The 20,133-nt window shown below is 41.2% G+C and overlaps 1 protein-coding gene across 5 annotated transcripts in view; it reads right to left on the bottom strand.

Annotated features, from left to right (window-relative positions):
* Positions 1–20,107, bottom strand: part of LOC148053102 (uncharacterized) — a 29,126-nt gene extending 9,019 nt beyond the window's left edge. For 3 of the 5 annotated variants that reach the window (XR_015708111.1, XR_015708110.1, XR_015708112.1), the window contains exons 1-5: positions 19,887–20,107; positions 19,587–19,693; positions 19,093–19,229; positions 13,772–13,871; positions 37–141 (exon numbers count right to left, since the gene is read on the bottom strand). Coding sequence is in view for 1 of the 5 variants with exons in the window: in XM_087774125.1 (XP_087630251.1) it covers positions 37–141; positions 19,093–19,229; positions 19,587–19,693; positions 19,887–20,083 (546 nt within the window). In the remaining 4 variants the exon portion in view is untranslated. The remainder of the gene's footprint in view (positions 1–36; positions 142–13,771; positions 13,872–19,092; positions 19,230–19,586; positions 19,694–19,886) is intronic. The other 2 variants (XR_015708109.1, XM_087774125.1) reach the window with 2 other exon arrangements.
* Between the last annotated feature and the right edge of the window lie 26 nt (positions 20,108–20,133).

Below are 20,133 nucleotides of genomic sequence, written 5' to 3'. Positions count from 1 at the left end.
ACAGAAGAGAATGTTCCAAGAAAGTTCCAACTATACCTTTCTGTTCGTTGCAATTATGCCAAGTTCAAACACATTTCTTCTCCTACTCACTGGACTATATCCTGAAGGACAGTCTGGCATGCATCCAATGAGAGACAGGCCCTGAAAGAAATATAATGAGACACATGTAGTTTGTCTAATAAGAAATGTCTATTAAATGTTTAAGGCAAGGTTGATCTTAATATCCACCACTTGCTTAATTACTGAGATTGATAAAAGGCAATGACAGGATAAAAATGCTGCACTTTGCCCTTCATTGTATCTAGACATGTATGAAAGTCACCCAGTACTTTAGACTCCTTCCCACCGTCGAGCCAAAAGCTAAGTGTTCAAGGCAGAGCTGAACTGTAGGGGACGATCCTCCATTTTTATAAGAAGATTCCTGTTGGCCTTTCCATCCATTTCAGTTAGGCTCCACACATATACAGCCCATTTGGCAACAGTGTTCTTAACAATCCATTTACATTTTTAGTTAGTTTATTGTAAAGCTTAATTATTGTAGTTAACTTTTTTTTTTTTTTTAAAGCTATTGATATAAAAATGGAGACTGAACCAATATCAGGACCAGTAAGTTTCATGTTCGCTGAAAGAGTAGTAACGGCTGACACAATCTGCTTGTGCCTACCAACATAATCACAACCAGCTCAGGTAAAGACGTTCCCTTTCATTATAGCAGCACTTGTACGGATGCTGTAATGCTCACAGAAACGTTAGTTTAGCAGCAATTTGCCATCTAAAGCAAGCAAAAGTTGTAGTATATAAAAACTAGGAGCTATAATGCCTTGGTTTCACTTTTGTTTCATAGTTATAACACGGCAACTGTGAAGCTGCAATCTGAAAAGGCTCCATCTTGCTTCTGTATAGAAGTCTCTGTGGACAAGCTTCCAAAATAGGTCTCCCAGGAATATATTCTGATTAAGAAGGCAAGAAAAATGATATATAGATGGGCTATTCATTTAACCAGATCAGCACAAATATGCCACCTGAGAGGAATCTACTCATTTTAACCAGCAATTTAAATACCAGAGATTTTAAAGTGTGGCTGTTCAGCTCTGAAAGAAATCTTTACATTATATCATAGGAAAAGTGACCAAACAAAAAGGAGACATTTGAAGCTGGACTTTTGAACATGTGTAAATGAGATGTATGAAGGGGAGTAAGGGCAGGTAGGGAACCTCCAAATTTTGTAGGGTGCTCAGGATCTTTTGGGGGACTGCAGTCTGCTTTCCTTGTAAGCTAAGTCCTAAAAAAAGTTGGTCTGAAAGGTCCATGTTCCTTCCACAAGCTAGAAAAGCAGAGAGTGAATTAAAAGTCACTCTTTTCAAAAGGTAATGAAGCAACTGCTTTAGTGTGTGGGGAAAGGGAGTGACCCACAGTTTGCTGGCGGGATGCAATGACATGCCACCCCTCCAACACTACAGGAGATCACATGCTGAATAAACTTTAACTCATCTAGTTCACATTTGAGATAAATGGCCTTCTACATGTAAAAAGCCACTCCTGTATCAGTCTATATCAACAGCTGGGGGAGAAAGGAGGGAAAAAGGGAACTTTCAGTGGTTTGATTTGATCTAATGCATGTAAAAAAAACCCATTTGTTTTCTAAAGAATGCTGTTCTACAAGAAGATAGCAAGGGATTGTAAATTACTGGATGTAAAGAGAAAATTTTGGTATATATTATACTGGCAATTTATGCTGCTTGCATGAAATAATAAAAAATGCATCCTTTTACTGATTTTTGTACAGATTATTATCATACTCTGGCAGAACAAAGTACATCAGCTGAGAAACTATCTCACAGTGTGTGATGTCTCGTATCTCTGCCAATATTAGCTTTATGGGCCAAGTAATAATATTATGTTAATAACTGCTGATTGCTATTTGTGTACCAGACTGTTCCAATACCATGGTGATGAGCATGCTGTTGGTGTCTGGAACAGATGGACAGAACACAAGAGATATTTGCCTTGATTTTAAGACAAATAGGATTACCTGTTTCATTAATAATGCTACATGAAAGCACAGACAAAACCACATGATTCTATCTCCATCTCCAGTAACTGACAGGAAGAAAAAGACAGTGCACGTTTATAAAAAGACACACATTGGATGCAACAAACAATTTACCCTAACTTTCAGGGAGAGCAAATCTTTGAATCACTTGTAAAGCCAATGCAGCTGCTTTATGCTGTTAAGAGCAGAAACAAAATTCACCACCTCGCTGTCAGCAACACGGCTCCTTTGCAGTTCTCTGCAAAGGTGATACTTCAGGCTGGAGATGAGGCAATTGCCTGCATCCTGCCCAACATCACTGATTCCCTACCCTGCTGATTTAAACACCCCTTACAAAGAAGAAGTCGCAACAGCTTTCCAGCATTTCTGGAGAAGAGAACTGAAAGAACAATGAACGCCACTTCACCTCATCTTTTTGATATGACAAAGAAATAGGGAGAAAAGTGCACTTCAATTCCACTGTGTTGTTCTCAAGCCCTACCACCAGCTAGCCACTTTATTCTGCACTCTCATATTCTTTCACAGAAATGAGGAAGAAAGACCAAGAGGCAACAGAAGAGGGGAATGTTTTCACTGTAGGTTGCTCAGTTCCGTTTAGAATTAAGCCCGTGATACTGGGAAAAAATTATCTCGGGGCAATCTCATACACAATACCATATGATGCCGTCTACTATTGACAAACTGTTTTTGAATGACTGAAAAAGCAGTTATGTGGGGAAGAGAGCTCTGACACAGAGCACTGGGACCGTAACAATAACAACTCCTTTCCTATCTCAGTGAAAAGCCAAAAGAGGAAACTGGAATCTACTGCTTTCATATAAGAGCTGCCAATTTCCCACTGGTATCAGAAGCCAGTCATGTTTGGAAAGGAAATGACCTATTGCTGCATGGCAAAGCTAGCAGGTGCAGATGGCATGTGAACAACTTTCCCAATCACTGATCTGCCAAGGTCACAAAACAGAAAGTACAAATGGTTTTAAGGACAATCATTCAGTTCCTGCCAGGTCATCCACAGATTCTGAAAGCACTTTATTCAATTTGGCATCCAAAAGGGTGTGAAATAAGGCCACCAGCATAGGTGAGGTGTCAGATCGCTGCAGTGATATATTCCCCCCTCCCAACACACACAAACAAAATTCTATAAATTACATGTCAATGAACACTGGCATACACTGAAGCACCACAATCATTCAAACCAACACAGTGGCAATGCCTTGTCTTTTAAATTTAATCATCTGTTAACGCAGCCAGAAATTTTGATCAAAAGTGTCTGCCTCTCCTGCAGCACTGTCTGGCCTGCAGACAACTTCACAATGTCAGACTGCAGCAGAGCTGTGTGAAAGGAGCTGCTAAGCGCCGCTGCCGACGCTACAAAAGCGAGCACGGACCGTCTCACTGCGTAGCCGCGTAAAGCGTGTCTCAGGATGAAAGGAGCAACAATCATGCAAAGTGCTGAAAGTCTTAGGAAATGAGATTTAGCATGCAGCCTCTGCTGAACACGCCAAGCAGGGTCAGCATTGGGGAAGGCTGTTAGCCATGGTGCGTTGGCGGTAAGCATCAAATCCTCAGAACTAAAATTAGAAAACTTTCTGCCATGCTTTCACTTTCCATTCCCTTTTTACTGGCAAATAGCACCCAGCTACATCTGTCCAAGGAATCATGTCATATCACTACAAACATAAAGAGATTTTGAGTAGGTCCCTGTTCATATCTGAAATACACAGCTTGAGAAAACAACAGGAAATAGCAGAGCAAAGACGGTTTCCAAGAACCACAGAGCCAAATCAGCACTTTGTGCTTAGTGGGTAAATTAAAAAATCTTCTCTGCTGCTCTGTGGAGCAGGGTGAAATATAGCTGAATGACTTATATTTCTGCAGAACTTTGCATTTGCAAATACTGACTGCATTTTAATTTGTTTCCAGTAACAAAAACAGGTTGGATAGGCTAGTTAGAGTGGCGTTAATTTGAAAGCTAAGCAATGACAGCTGCACATACAAGACAGCATCCCTTCCTGCTTCTGAGGGACGAGTTCCTCTATCCTGAAATGGGTATCAAAGATAGAGGGAACAAATCACTTTCTGAATTGCCTGTTTCTCTTTATTGGTTATTGACCATTTGCTGAGAGAAGCTGGCTGGAATTTAGGGTGTGATTCATCTTACTTTGTCAATTACTTCTGAGCTCTCTTCAATAAGAAAAGCAAAACTGTGTACAATACCATCATGGGACTCCATCTTTACGGTCTCAATAATTCAGTTTATTCATTTTCATTGGGAAAAAAACAGACTTTCCATGCTTTGGCACTAAATTTTTAGGCTGGGTTCTAGAAGTTAAACTACAGGCTTTTTGTTAACTTTAATATCCCCATATCTAGCAGAGGTGCTGCTAAATGATTACCACAAATTGGTCTGGAACAATGAGGTCATATTGCAGGGCATGAGACCAGAGAGTAAAAATCCCTACATGCAAGGCTTTGCCAGCTTCAAGGGGAAAAAAAAAATGGGGAGGAGGAAAGAAAAAGAAATTAAATGAAAGACTGTCCTGTTCACGAACTGTAGCTTTCAGATTTTCTTAGATATTTGCCAGTGAAATCAGTGAAATATTCTTGAGCAACAGCTAATTTTTAAGCTGGCAATATTCAAAATACTACCCAGGGAACACTGACAGTGGTACTGGAAAATGTGATCTGAGATGCTGTGACTTACACTGAGCATGTTAAGAGGAAGACTGTGGCTGCTGTGGGTATGGTCTGTGCTCTCGGGCACCACGGTCACACTCTACATAGTTTTTGCGCTTAAATCTTGTTTTCCGTGATACAGACACTTCCAATACATAGCGTCAAAGAAAGACTATTCAGGCTAGGGTAAACATGTAGTGATACTTCTCATAAGTATCCTCCCAGTCTCCAGCTTCTATAACCATTTGTCCCTCCTGCAGCCACGAACACATACCCATGTCTGCTGCCAAGGTCAGACAAAAACACCTCTTCTACTCACAGAATCATGAGAACCATTTTGTTCGCATACTGTGCCAAGTACAAAGAGCAGCCCAAACTCCTCATTTAGATTCATGTAGTACGTAAAGTGTTGATACAAACAGAAGGAGGGCACTTAACCTTCATGATATCTAAAGGAGTCCTCAAACTGGGAGACAACTCTTGTTTACCGTACATACCCAGCAAGCTCAGTTCTAACCTCCTGGCAAACATTATGTTCAATGTAGGAAAATGTCGTCTAAGAAGACTAAAAAACCACAACTACTACCTTCCTTGGCCTTGGAGTTGATGCAGATGTTGGCTAAGCTTACACAAGCATGGATCCGAACAGTCAAGATACCTGTGCTAGTTTACAGCAACCCCAGCACTGCTCAGGCAGGAGTCATTTGAACACACCCGTCACACCACCTATATCAGTGTTGTGAAAGAGTCATTTGGCAGGCTTGACACCACCCTGAATTCCTTAAAGAGGGGAATCCTAATCTAACTACCTCAGTATTGTTCAATATTATAAACTACAACTGTTGAAAGCAGAGCTTATACGCTGCAAGCTGACTGCTTATTAGAATTTAAAAAGTAAGGCTTGGAAGGCAGGAATTCCATACAGAAGTCTACTATTTCATAGGGTAATAAATGAAATGTTATAAAAGCAGGGAATAGAAATTCACTTCCTCAGATTTAAAAATAACTTATCCCTGGATAAGAGCTGTGTTGTTAGACAACACATCCTAGGGTCCAGTCTACGTATAGTTCTTGTAGAAGCATTACTACTTTGTAGAAGCATAAGTTATAGTTTAACTGAAATATTATTTTGTCACAAGCCCTAGTGGCTGGTACATTCTTACTGAGAATTTCTTTGAGGCAAAGAAGTCTTTTTATCGCACCTATTTACACAGATTCTCCCATCCTAGTTATCTCAACAGATATTTTGTATATTTGGTGGAAAAACTTTTGCACTTGGATAAGCACCTAGATAAAGCATTTCTTTTTGTGCAGTCAAGACGTGTATTTTTTTTTACATGCAATGACATAATCTACATGAAACCGACTTTTTTTCTTACTAAGTCTGATACAAGGTATACATTACACTGTATAGAATACATTTTTAGCTGGTGTTAGCAAACATGAGGTAGCTTATTCAAATCCATGCCTGGAGCTAAATGAGGTTTTCCGAGACAGAGGGGAAAACATACAGCTGTTTATTCTGAACAGTTCTTCTGATGGTTTCCTCTTTCATTTTCCATTTAAGCATTTTTCTTTTCCCTAGGACAAAAGCATAGCCTGCCACTACCACATATTTCAGCTACAGGTTCTCAAATAGTCAAAGGAGGGTTATTTTCCAAGTCAGCCAAAGCATTAGTAAAACAATGGCGTTCTGACCTACTGGGATGACGATTTGATAAAAATGTTGATAAGAACTACAGAAAATTGTTCTGGTTCACAAAATGTGCCTATTAAAATTGATCTAGATACATGTCCAGGTAGATTGTTTTATGCACCTGTTACTGCATTCTGTTTTCTCATTCATACCCACTGCAGCTCCCACCTAGAAAAATATATATGTGTGACTTTGGAATGATTAATGGGTTAAGCAAAATTAATGATATCACTAACACCTGCTTAACAAATAGTTAAAAAAATGTAATCTACATACAGATTTAGACCAACACCTGGAATTCTAACTATACATATTTTCACCTAATAAATAACCAACTTCCAAATAAATGCCAACAAACCCACCACAAGAGTACAGTGTTGTAAACCTGTACCCCAGCTCTCTATGAAACAGTTTCAAGGGCTGCAACGTGAAAGCAGGTTTTAGTGCTGCTTCCATTTACCCTTTCTGTGCCCCAATTTGAGATGACCTTGCCAGTGCTGGAAATCACCAGATCTGGAGGAAGTGCCTTTTCCAACGGTTCCGATTTCCTAAGGAAAAAAGGCCTTTGTCATCATGTTTTGGGTATGAGTGCCTATTCCGCTGTCTTCACTTCCGCTTCGAGTAACTTTTGAATCCAGTGTCTGCTTTTCAACTACATTTGAAAGTGAATCACACGTTTCAAGATACAAAGTCGTCACAAGTTTAGTGGAAGTAGGCAGCCAGCTAGGAAGAAGAGAAGATCCAAATGGTGCCTCCAGCCATGGAAAAGGGTGTAGCAAAAGCCCCATTCTTATCAGACATCAGAGGATCTATCTAGGACAGACACAAAGACCATCCAGGCCAGGGGAAAAACTTGCATGAAACACAAATCCATTGGAAACCAGGCTTCACTGATTCCATTGCTCATGGAACTACTTGCTCATTTCTGTTAGACTTTCCTACCACACAGAGAGCTAGGGTTCCCTAAATATCTGCTCATGCCATTCACAGTCCAAGTTATACTTCAACTACATCTTCTTCTTAAAAACTCCAATGTATATTTAATGAGGACTTTCTTCCACACTCAGAATAGATCTCTTTAGTGCCCCAAACCATTAAACAGTTCTTCAAATACCCTGTTTCCACCTATCTACAATTTTTCTCAGTGTAAGAAACCATTTTCACATGTGGCCTTATTTAAAATGTGATTCTGCTCACTGGCATCAGTTTGTAAAAGTGTTTGAGTCAGTCTTTTTCTTTCTGTTTCTTGAGCTTAGATATTCAAGTCCCCAAATGGTATTCATTTATCTTCTGTGCAGTCAGAAGTCTTGCCCGTGATGCCATATGCTTGTGTGTTATCAACAGGGCTTCAGGTTATGTACAGATGATTTCTTCTACATCTAGCAATGCCCATGGATAGGATTAACAACTGCAGAAGTTCCTCACAGCTCTTCAGATGTGCTAACAAAAGAGTTTATGGGAGTACTGCTAACTCAGGTGAGGCAAAGCCAGCTGCCATATCCCAGACCAGGATTTTAAACTGCTTAAAATAATCTACCTAATTGTGCTTAATATGAATTAGGGAGAACTCACAAAACCTGCTCTCTGACAGGTCAGTATGTAGCAGCTAGAAGGACCCATGTGGCTGTGGATGGAAAATCTCTTTCCTCTGAACATCTGGATCTCTCCATGTTCTAAACTAGCCAAGGCTGCAGCTATTGTTGTCCTAAGAAAACCAAGAAACAGAAACGGAGTCTTTAGGACTCCAAAAACACCTACGTAAAAAAAGGAAACCATATCTCTCCAGCAACACAGACATTAGAAGGCACAAGTTTACTGCACTTTTTCATAGAGACAAATACCTTTTGGCACATTCTCCAATCCCAGAAACATGACTGTGAAGGAGTGAAAATGAAACTAATACACAGAGCAACTGTTAAGACTCAGCCTTCAACCTGAGAGTCCTGATCAGTACTGATCAGCTGTATGAAGCAAGTTTTGCACATTCTTTCACAGTTTCGGTAGCCTTATTTAAAAAACAAACACAAAGAGAGAGGTGCTCATCTTGACCCCAAATAAATGTAAAATCACATCATTTTGATATTTGAAACTTAGCATGTATCTTCTAAATGAACAAATATCTTGTTCTGCTGCAGACGCTCAAAAATGGTGTGCGTTTCATACCTCTTCAGCATCAAGTACAGTACATACCACCTTCAGAAGGATACAGGAATGTTTAAAGACCGCGTTATCTGAAAAAGTGCCATGACAACCATACTCAGGTACCCCATCTACACATAAGAGGCACAGCCTCACGTTGACTGCAAAGGAGAGGCATGCGTTCACAGTGTGATAGCTATCATCTCACTGCAGGGGAAGTACAAATACTGTAGGCCTGTGCCTTGTCTTCGCTTGTGTCCACTGAAGTGGAGCTATCCCCTCGTGAATAAATTCTCAGCAATTCAACTAGTGAAGACTGGCGTCTTGGACATCTGTGCCTTAAAGGAGAGCTTGAAGGAATTTTCAGTTGTCTAATACGAAACGAGTTCACAGTGCAAGCTTTCCCTTACTGGAAGGTAGTAGTAGGACCTCTTTCCTCCTCCCAGCCATCCATTTTCATAAAATTGCTATGAGGCTGGAAGACTGGAGTCTTCTGTCTCTCTTCCATATGAAGTGAAATGGCCAACGGGGTTCCATGTTATTAGTGCCGAATGTTGGGATAGACAGAGTATGATCACATAAGCCTGATTTCTTTAGGGAATCAGGTTCAAAGAATCATCCCCCACCCCCTTTTTGCACTAAAAAGACAGCTATTAACTCACTGATCTATCTCCGACAGATGAAGGAGGTGAAGAAACAAAGCAAGTAAGTGATGATGTTAACTGAGGAATAAATTACTCTTTGGTAGTCAGATATAGAAGAAAAGCCTCTGAGGAAATTTAATCACCACACCCTGCTAGTTATTAAAGGACTGCGTGGAAGCCATGGCTGGGCGACTGCTTATGCAAACGTAGGAAAATGTTTGTTTAATAAAAAGATTAAACAAAAGGTTTCATGACAATGTCTGCTGTGTCTAACAGGACTGGACTGTTATAGAAAACCTGATCTTGCATTCAGACCCATCCAGGTAGACTGTTGTGTCTGTGTGGAGCAGACAGATTTGTGCATGCACAGGCTAACTTAAGGCTTCAAGCCACAGGGAAAAAAGAAAAGACTGTATTTTTTGTCTCCAGGCTGTGACAAAAAACAAGCTTAGAAAATTAGTTCTGTTATGGATCGAGGCTTACATGCATGTATACTTTCTAGGCAGAGGGGAGTTGCAACTTATACTATTTGAAGGATTTGTTGCTTTGCAAACTTTTAAAGGAAGACTTTCCATGTGCATCTGAATGAAAAAAATTGTAAATTGAGATTTGGTCCAAAATACATATTTTTAAAATGTGGGGCTGTAGGGAAAACCAAGCAATAGATATACAAAATTTACAATAAAATTTACAAGTAAAATTCCTACTATGAATACCCAGTGGAAATAAGCAACACTGCAGAACCCTCTTGATTGCATTTTGATCATCCCAGTGAATGGTACTGTTCACAGTCTTCAAAAAGATTAGAAGTGGGATGTTGCATGGAGCTACTGTGATTCATTTAATCTTTTTTTGTCTTTTTTTCCAACTAAGCATTTTCACGGGGGAAAAACAATGATGTCATCAAGTTCCGCTCTCTGCTGAGACTGGGTAATTGCAAGGTTTGTGCTGATTTGTTGATTAGAAAATTTCAATCAGTGATACTATTAATAAAAGTAGGTTCTCTTGCCATTACTTTGTGGTAGTTCATGAGGGAGACAGAAGTACCTCATGACCTGCTTGTAGACCACAGCCAGGGGATGAAGGATCACCCAGCCTTCCAGGATACTTAAAAGGAACACCAGAATTAGACACACCTCTTATTTGAATAAAACAATACAATATTTTATTGGGAGTTATTCTTGTTTGCAACTTGATTTTCCTAGTTAGAAGAAACAAACCTAGATGAGAATGAGACAGATTAAATTCTGCCTCTGCACTGTGCTGCAGTCTTTCCCTCTACAAATATTGATCCAAATATTAAAAAATCTAGGAAAACTCATACAACCCCACATTAAAATTATTAAATAACTTAGCTACATTTTTAATTATCAGGCACAAAGGACAAAGCTAGTTGTTGCCATCTTCAACATCTAAGCTGCTTGTCATTACAATGTTTAAGAAAAAGGGCTCAGATCCTGAGTTATTTGTGTCCAGCTCTGATTCCAGTTCGGATCTGAGCTTAACTAAGCAGAGACAGCAGTGAGTTGCTACTCAAGGCTGCCACCTCCTGTCTTAAATCCCTAGTCACTCACTGTCTGATTAGTAACCTGATCAGGGTGCTTCTCTTAATACTCCCTTTCCTTGTAAGCTAATCCCATGTAGAAAGGACGTTTATTCAAAAATAATCAGACACAAATATTTACATAAGTTACAGGAAGTAGAGCAACTATGCAATATGTTGTATCCGTCTTACAAACAGTTATATTTCCATGGATATCCAAAGCTATTAGGCCTAATGAAAATTCAAAAAAAATATTATTTCCTTCTCAAGCAGCACTATGCTGTATCTCACTATTCTGTGTTTCAACAGACAGGCCTCTCCATTTCATTATGCACATTAATCAATTGCCAAATAAAAATACATTACTGACATCTGAAATGTGCTACTGCATTTATAAACTGTTGATTAAAGGAAGAAAGATTAAAAGGAGAAAGGTTGCATTTTTTCCCAATGATTAATACTAACTTTAAGTACAAGTGGCATCAAAACTGCAAAAATTGAGAAATTGGAGGACAGTTTTATGCTTTGCACACTTCAGATGTCTGACAGTTCTTTGCTTCTAATCAATTAGGAGACAACCTCACAGTCTTTTATTCACATCTGAGACTTTCTCTTCATGAGTATGGCTACTGGAATCAAAGTAAATGCACATTCCTGTGTTATTATCTAGCTTGAGACCTCAATATCCTCCTTGTAAGGAAGCATAAAAATTCTCACACAAAGTTTCGACTACACCCAATCTTCACCTGCAATTTACAAAAAAAAAAAACAAACCCAACTTTTATTCCCTTTCCTTTTCCTTCTGTTTTGCCTTATTTCATTTGAAATTCAGGGCAAGTAATCTCTGCAAAATTGCTAATTGAAAGTTTCAGATATTTTTCAGTGTAACAAGAGAAGAGAGGTTTTCCTTACTTTAAGTTAGTGGTGCATCCACTTGTTTGAGCTATTTGATGGGATGCCATCCAGAGGGACCTGGACAAGCTTGAGAAGTGGGCCTGTGTGAACCTCATGAGGTTCAACAGGGCCAAGTGCAAGATCCTGCACCTGGGTCAGGGCAATCCCTGGTATCACTACAGGCTGGGGCAAGAGCAGCCCTGAGCAGAAGGACTTGGGAGTGCTGGTTGATGAAAAGCTGGACACGAGTCAGCAATGTGCGCTCGCAGCCCAGAAGGCCAACCGCATCCTGGGCTGCATCAAAAGAAGCGTGGCCAGCAGGTCGAGGGAGGTGATTCTGCCCCTCTACTCTCCCCTGGTGAGACCCCACCTGGAGCCCTGCATCCAGCTCTGGAGCCCTCAGCACAGGAGGGACATGGACCTGTTGGAGCGGGTCCAGAGGAGGCCACAAAAATGATCAGAGGGCTGGAACACCTCTGCTATGAGGAAAGGCTGAGACAGTTGGGGTTGTTCAGCCTGGAGAAGAGAAGGCTCCAAGGACATTTTATTGTGGCCTTTCAGTACTTAAAGGGGGCTTATAAGAAAGATGGGGACAGAATTTTTAGCAGGGCCAGTAGGAATAGGACAAGGGGTAATGGTTTTAAACTAAAAGAGGGTAGATTCAGGCTAGATACAAAGAAGAAATTTTTTACGATGAGGGTGGTGAAACACTGGAACAGGTTACCCAGAGAGATGCCCCATCCCTGGAAACATTCAAGGCCAGGTTGGACAGGGCCCTGAGCAACCTGATCCAGTTGAACATGTCCCTGCTCATGGCAGGGGGCTTGGACTAGATGACCTTTAAAGGTCCCCTCCAACCCAAACTATTCTATGATTCTATGATTTACTCTCCCCTGCCATCATCCTCATGTGGAGCTAAACTCCATAGAGTCCTGCATACATCCTAAAATACACACTGGATCTTCAATCACTTATATCTGTGAAACACTGCAGGATGTCATCTCTACAAAAACTATACATGACTTAAATACAATTTAATGCACAACAATGGGGTGCTAACAATAACTTTTGATCACAAATTCAATATCCTTATTGTCACATATACACGTACACAAATGCAAGCTAGCTCGGTTACCAGTGACTTCCTTTTGTTCAGGTCATACTTTACCACAAAGTCATTACTGCAAGTAAATACAGACTAGTTAAATAATACACATAAATTATTGCTACGTCAGGTGTCATGTCTCTGGAACTTTTTTCCTTTTCTAAGTATCCCTATTTAAAAGTATATAATAACGGCTATTCTTAAAATCCAATAGCATGTAACAATATTTTCCTTCTAAACAACAGCATTCCATCGTTGTGTTTTTACTGCAACCAAACATATACCTGTGTAAAGGTATTCTGTAAAAACTGAATTTGAAAATGCAGAAAAAGAATGAAGAATGGTAAAAAAAAAAATAAAAGCCATTAAGCAATTTGTTAAAAGTAGCATTCCCTCTTATGGGGCTTGACTTCACAGCAAGGAAGAATGAACTGATTTGAAACCTCATTCTTTGAAAATTTGAGGTGCAAATAGACTTCAGCTACCAGAATTCCACCATCAGCAAATTATGTCAAAACACTATTTTGCATATGCTGTGGATGAGTTTTGAAAACTGCATTTATTTTTTAAAAGTCAGTATTCAAGCTCACAGTATTCAAAAATCAGTGTTGTGGTTAATGCACAGGACTGGGTATCAGATGATTTAGATTCTAGTCTTGGCTCTGTCTCAGAATTCCCCTATGAGATAATCACTTACAATTATCTTTTCAGAGGTGGCGTCTAATTTTGGATAAGCCAGCTTTGCCGGCCAGACTTTAATTCTGGAAGCCAGTTTTCAGCAAGTGGTTCCATTGACTTCAACTGGTATAAAAGAACTCGAAATCTCTGCAAATCAGATTCCTGAAACTCTGAACTTCCATTGGTTGTCATCTATATCTCTGCAAAGTGTCCCTAAAATGTTACGAGTGACATAAGTGGAGAATTCAGATTTATTAATACTTTGCATCCGCTGCACATGCCTAAACAACTACAAAACATTTAGGGCAATGAAGAGCTGGGTCCAGAGCATCCAGAGGCTTACCATGAGTGAGGCGTCCAATGTCCAACAGACCTCATCTGTACATTTCAGTGCTTCAGCTTACGTCATCAGAAATTGAAGTGTTTCAGATCAGAAGCCATAGCTGAAAAGGCAGATTTTCTTTACTGTAAAACTATTTGTGGCCGCTAACTTTCAGTGAAATCAACATAAGTATATGCCTTGCAGGGATCTGACCTTTGTGACAAAGCATTATCACATATACAGTGATCAAAAGTCATTATTTTGATTATCACAGATTCATTATTTTCATTATCAAGTACATCAGTAGCAAAAGGAAGACTAGGGAAAATGTGGGCACACTGCTGAATGAAGTGGGTGCCCTGGTGACAGAGGATACAGAAAAGGCAGAGTTACTGAATGCCTTCTTTGCTTCAGTCTTTACTGCTAAGGCCGGCCCTCAGGAATCCCAGGCCCTGGAGGTAGGAGAGAAAGTCTGGAGAAAGGAAGATTTTCCCTTGGTTAAGCAGGATTGGGTTAGAGATCATTTAGGCAAACTGGACACCCACAAATCCATGGGCCCCAAAGGGATGCTTCCACGAGTGCTGAGGGAGCTGGCAGATGTTATTGCTCAGCCACTCTCCATCATCTCTGAGAGGTCATGGAGAACAGGAGAGGTGCCTGAGGACTGGAGGAAAGCCAATGTCACTCCAATCGTCAAAAAGGGCAAGAAGGAGGAAACTACAGGCCAGTCAGCCTCACCTCCATCCCTGGAAAGGTGATGGAACAGCTTATTCTGGATGCCATCTTTAAGCATGTGAAGGAAAAGAAGGTTATCAGGAGCAGTCAACATGGATTCACCAAGGAGCAATCATGCTTCAACAATCTGATAGCTTTCTATGATGGCACGCCTGGCTGGGTAGATGAGGGGAGAGCAGTGGATGTTGTCTACCTTGACTTCAGCAAGGCTTTTGGCACCATCTCCCATAACAGCCTCACAGGTAAGCTGTGGGTTAGATGAGTGGACAGTGAGATGGATTGAGAACGGGCTGAAAGGCAGAGCTCAGAGGGTTGTGACCAGCAGCACAGAGTCTAGTTGGAGGCCTGTAGCTAGCGGTGTTCCCAGGGGTCAGTACTGAGCCCAGTCTTGTTCAACTTATTCATCAATGACCTGGATGAAGGGACAGAGTGTACCCTCAGCAAGTTTGCTGATGATACAAAACTGGGAGGAGTGGCTGATAGACCAGAAGGCTGTGCTGCCATTCAGCAAGGCCTGGACAGGCTAGAGAGGTGGGCTGAAAGGAAACTAATAAAGTTCAACAAAGGCAAGTGTGGGGTCCTGCACCTAGGGAGGAATAACCCCATGCACCAGTACAGGTTAGGGGTTGACCTGCTGGAAAGCAGCTCTGCGGAGAAGGACCTGGGAGTCCTGGTGGACAACAAGGTAACCATGAGCCAGCAATGTGCCCTTGCGGCCAAGGCGGCCAATGCCATCCTGTGCTGCATTAGGAAGAATGTGGCCAGCAGGTCGAGGGAGGTTATCCTCCCCCTCTACTCTGCCCTGGTGAGGCCGCATCTGGAGCACTGTGTCCAGTTCTGGGCTCCCCAGTTCAAGAAAGACAAGGAACTACTGGAGAGAGTCCAGCGGAGGGCTACAAAGATGATTAGGGGACTGGAGCATCTCTCTTATGAGGAAAGGCTGAGAGAGCTGGGTCTGTTTAGCCTGGAGGAGACTGAGAGGGGACCTTATCAACACTTACAAATATCTTAAGGGCGGGTGTCAGGAGGATGGGGACAGACTCTTTTCAGTAGTGCCCAGTGACAGGATGAGGAGCAACGGGCACAAACTGAAACACAAGAAGTTCCATCTGAATATGAGGAAAAACTTCTTCACTTTGAAGGTGTCAGAGCACTGGAACAGGCTGCCCAGAGAGGCTGTAGAGTCTCCTTCTCTGGCGATATTCAAAACCTCCCTGGACGCAATCCTGTGCAACCGGCTCTAGGTGAACCTGCTTTAGCAGAGGGGTTGGACTAGATGATCTCCAGAGGTCCCTTCCAACCCCAGCCATTCTGTGATTCTGTGATTATGATTTGCAGTGTCTGAACTCTATAAGATAACTTTGTTTGAAGTAGTGTTTTAAAAATTTTGAATGGCAGATGTGAAACACACTAGAGATGCTACATGGAACCAAATTTGAGTTGAATTTTAAAATCAAAGTGACATTTACAACGTGGTCTTATGTTTATCTGGAAACAAGTCAACAAAAATAATAGTTCATACTCTGTAACTCCATGACACTAAAGAGGAAAAACATTTTCTTCATCTCGTGAAGAACTGTTATTGAAAAATCCCCAATAGTAAAAACCTGTCCTCAACATATTTTAATTATACAGCCAAATACCTCATTCAAGTGTCCTAGTGTAACCTACACTGGATCGTACCATCTGTGTGAAGATGTTTTGCAATTATGCCAGTACTTCCAGCTCAGATGACTCAGAATGGGTGGTGCTTATAGGGAGGAGAATCCAGACCCTTTTGTCCTTCACACAAATCCAGGCCCGCTGAGCACTCTCGTCCAACACAGTTTGACACCAGCTTTTTCTTTTCTTAGCAGGAAAATTATCCTGCGTAGGCTACCATGACCATACTGCTTCTGGCACCAGAGTGGGGTTGGTTTTGATAACCAGGAAAGTTAGGTCGTCAAGATTTGGTAAAGGTCAGAGTCCCTTAATGCTAATGAGGTAGTCATACAATGTTGGAGGTGTGTCTGTTCAGGGCTTATGTGCCCTTCAAACCATGATCTATTTAGAAGTATTCAGACTTCTTGAATGTTTTTAACTCACTATGTCCACTGTTTCATAAATCCAGCAAATGGTACCCAGTGTTTAGTCAATTCTAAGGGATGCTTTCTGTGAATCCTTCTAATCTTCTATTTTTGGTAATGAAATAATTCTGAGACAAAGGTAAAATGGCTGAATAAGAAACAAAACAGATGATTAATGAAAAGATTGATACTAATAGTTAGGTGGAGTGTCTTTCCCCTGCTCTGCCAAAACAACATTGGAACCGGCTTCATCAACACAGCCTCAGTTTCCCCAGCCAGCACAGAGCTGGCATGTGCAAATCCTACACACGTAGGAGAGAGAGGGGCCCATAGGAAGTGAAAGTGGGACTAGAAACACACCATTTGCTGTGCTGTGTGTGAGATGTCGTCTGTTCCTCCTGGACCCTCCTTTCTCTGCCACACTGAGCAGAGCTCTGGGACAGCTGTCCCAGTAAATCATTTTCCCTTTCTGTTCTGTTCTGAGTATTTCCTGCCTCTGTTCATATAGTTTCTCCGTGCCTGCACATTAGGATAAGCATGGAGCACTTTATCAGCAAGTTCATAAAAATCTATTCAACTCAGTACAAGATAGTTGTAGTACTTCATCTGATAAGCTTCATCACTCTGCTTAGTCATCATACTTTTATTATCTTCTATCACGAAGCCTTGCTCTCTCTCAAAAGTCACAGCAAGTCACCACACCATCTCCTACTAGGAAACTGTGGGTAGTTCTCTCCATGGCTTTACGAGCAGTAGTGAGTGGACACTAGCTTTTTGGAAGAGAAATATTCTATTTACACAATATTATGCAAAAGTTACTTTGCAACTTACTGCAAAAAACCTAAATTATGAAGTATATATACAAAATTACTCTGAAAATAGAAAAAAAAATATTATTTTCTTCTGTTTGCTTATTTCTTTACAACCTTCTAAGCAAGGTGCACTAACTAGAATATACACAGAATGGAATACATGCAATGTATCCACAAAGAAGATAATTAAAATGTATATGGTGCCCTATATTTTCACCCATCAATTCACTGATTAAGCTTTTCCCTTCATGATTTCTTTGTACCATATGACTGACCTACAAAAGAAATACAAATCCCTGTATATTTTCAGTGTAGTTAAATTAAATCTCCGCTACCATGATTCATTTATAAGTACATTGTACTATTAGCACAGTTCAAGCACTTCACAAATACTGACACTCTGCAGGATCTCTAGGGTGTTAGACTGTTCCTCAACACCACTCATGCGGACAACGGATCTCCTCCTCCACTGACGGATGCACTGGCACGGAGAAGACATTCTCCTCTACTCTGCTCACGGCAAATGACACTGACAAATACAGACCACAACAAAACCTCCCTCTCTTTTACTAACAAGGTTGCTACCACACTCTGCAACTTTCCTCCTAGAGACGCTACTTTTTTTTTTTCTTTAGAAGTAATATCTCAGTTCGACGCAACTAGCAAAATAAGTTTTAAAATAGATTTCTGTTCAAACCACATTATATTTCCTCTCCCGTATTGTACATGACCTTTAATAAAACACCAACATCTTTTAAGGCTATCCAACAACTGACAGCAATAGTTGGTAGTGAGAACAGCGATGGATTTACTGACTATACCGTGCAGTACATAAGTTCCTCCTTAATAGGCCTATTTCCAGTACAGAACTTGCATCCCTTTGATATGTAATCTTATATGCTGCGCTAGAAGCAGCAAATTAACCATTTATTTTGCAGTGACTGGCAGACTTCAATATCACTATTTCTTGAGTGACTTTAATTACACTGTAACTTCTGACTGCAGTTCTCAAACTAACCCTTTGTCGTACAGCGTTTTCTTTAACTAATAGTCTAAATCCCTGGTAGGAAAAGGCTGATGTGATAAAAGTTACAGGGGATGTATATTAAGGTAATAAAATTAAAATCTTAGACATATACAGGGATCTAGCAAATATCTAATCTCACAAAAGTTAGTGAAGGCAGTTTGCTCTTTAGTTTGCTCTTTTTTTCTTCAGGTCTGCCAAATTAAAACATAGTTTGCCTTAGAGCAGAGTAAATTTTGCCATCACTGTACACGAGGAGGCATAGCTGAAGCATTCTGTCTGACAAATCAACAGATGATTTGAACCCAAAATGAAACATTTCTCATTCAGAGATTACAGATGCTTTATTCATGAGCATTAGTATGATATGGCATGGTACCATATCCAGCTTACTGAGACTAAGACATAGGCAAGTTAAGTAATATGTCCAGAATTACCCAGCAAGTCTAACAGCAGAGTAGTAAAGAGCGCGTAGTTCCTCTGTCTGAGCACTCTATGCTGGGTTCAACAAGCTGAGTGATGTCAGATATACAGATTAACTAATTTTTCTGGACAAAGAGCAGGCTTTTAAGGCAATTGTTTTAAGCATCTGGCTTCAACCAGCAATGTAAACCCTTTACTTGTATAAATATCAAAACGTCATGCCCTGAAAAACAGATTAAAATATGAATGTCAAACATATCTTTATTAGAAAGCAGTTCATACCCAGGTAAAGCTGCTAGTGCTCCAGAGTGACCAGGTTGTCCTTCCATCGTAGCTGCATGGCACTGGATTAGTCCATGTTTGTTTGCATAGCCTCTTCATCCTACTATGTAACGCCGTCTTCTCCTCATTCTCAATATCTGGATATGATTAAAGTAAAAAAAAAAAAAAAGTCAAATAATTATGGCCTATATTCTGGTATTTTTAAAATTTCTGATTGTTCCCACTAGGCTGTAAAATTCAAGGCAGAAAAAATCATTACAACCACCATTATATGTAACTCATTAAAAATATACAAAAACCCTTGCGCTTATATCATTTCTGCTATGCTTAATTGTAACAGGCCGTTGTTCATAGTGGATTGACATAGCTCATGGCACAGAAGTAAAAAGGGGGGGTTCGTTCCCGACTTCTCGCCTCTCGTGGAAGTCAGTGGAATTTTGGGCAATGCAAGAAAAAAAATAGCGGGCTGCCAGAAGCAAGCCAGGAGATCATACTTATTCTTTCCTTTATTTGGAGTCCACCAGCTAAATGCAAACTCTTTGCCAAGCAGACCTGGGCAAAACCTCTTGGGGAAGAGTAAAAGCTCTTCCGGGACGTCGAGCTACGAAAGAACACAACATTAATGATAAACAGTTCTTTAACAGCTGCCTGATTTCGCTCTGCGCAAGGAGAGCTGGCCGATAAACCCGTTGCGGGGCAGGGGGGCAGGCAGCCCCCGGGCCTGCGGCCTGCTCGCCTCAGGAGGCGGGGGACGCTGCTCCCGCCCGGCTGCCCGCCCCGGCTGCCCCGGGCACCTCCTGCATGCGCTCCTGCGGCGGTAGAGGAAGTGTCTGTGTGCCTGTCTGTCACGGTGAAACGTGTCTGGCATCGGTGAAAGGCGATAAATCGGGTGGTTTGGCTCGATTTTCGGGCGGTTTTCCCGTCCGGGAGCGCCGCGGCGGCCTGTGGGGACGGGGAAGGCCGCGGGGAGCGGGGCCGCCGCCGCCGCCATGGCAACGGGGGCGGGGCGAGGCGGACGGCGGAGGAAGGGTCGTCGCCGCG

Source organism: Nipponia nippon, unplaced genomic scaffold (genome assembly GCF_047370975.1).
Source record: "Nipponia nippon isolate SJK-2023a ecotype South Korea unplaced genomic scaffold, ASM4737097v1 scaffold_4, whole genome shotgun sequence".
NCBI lineage: Eukaryota > Metazoa > Chordata > Aves > Pelecaniformes > Threskiornithidae > Nipponia > Nipponia nippon.
This window is presented reverse-complemented; position numbering and strand designations above follow the sequence as displayed.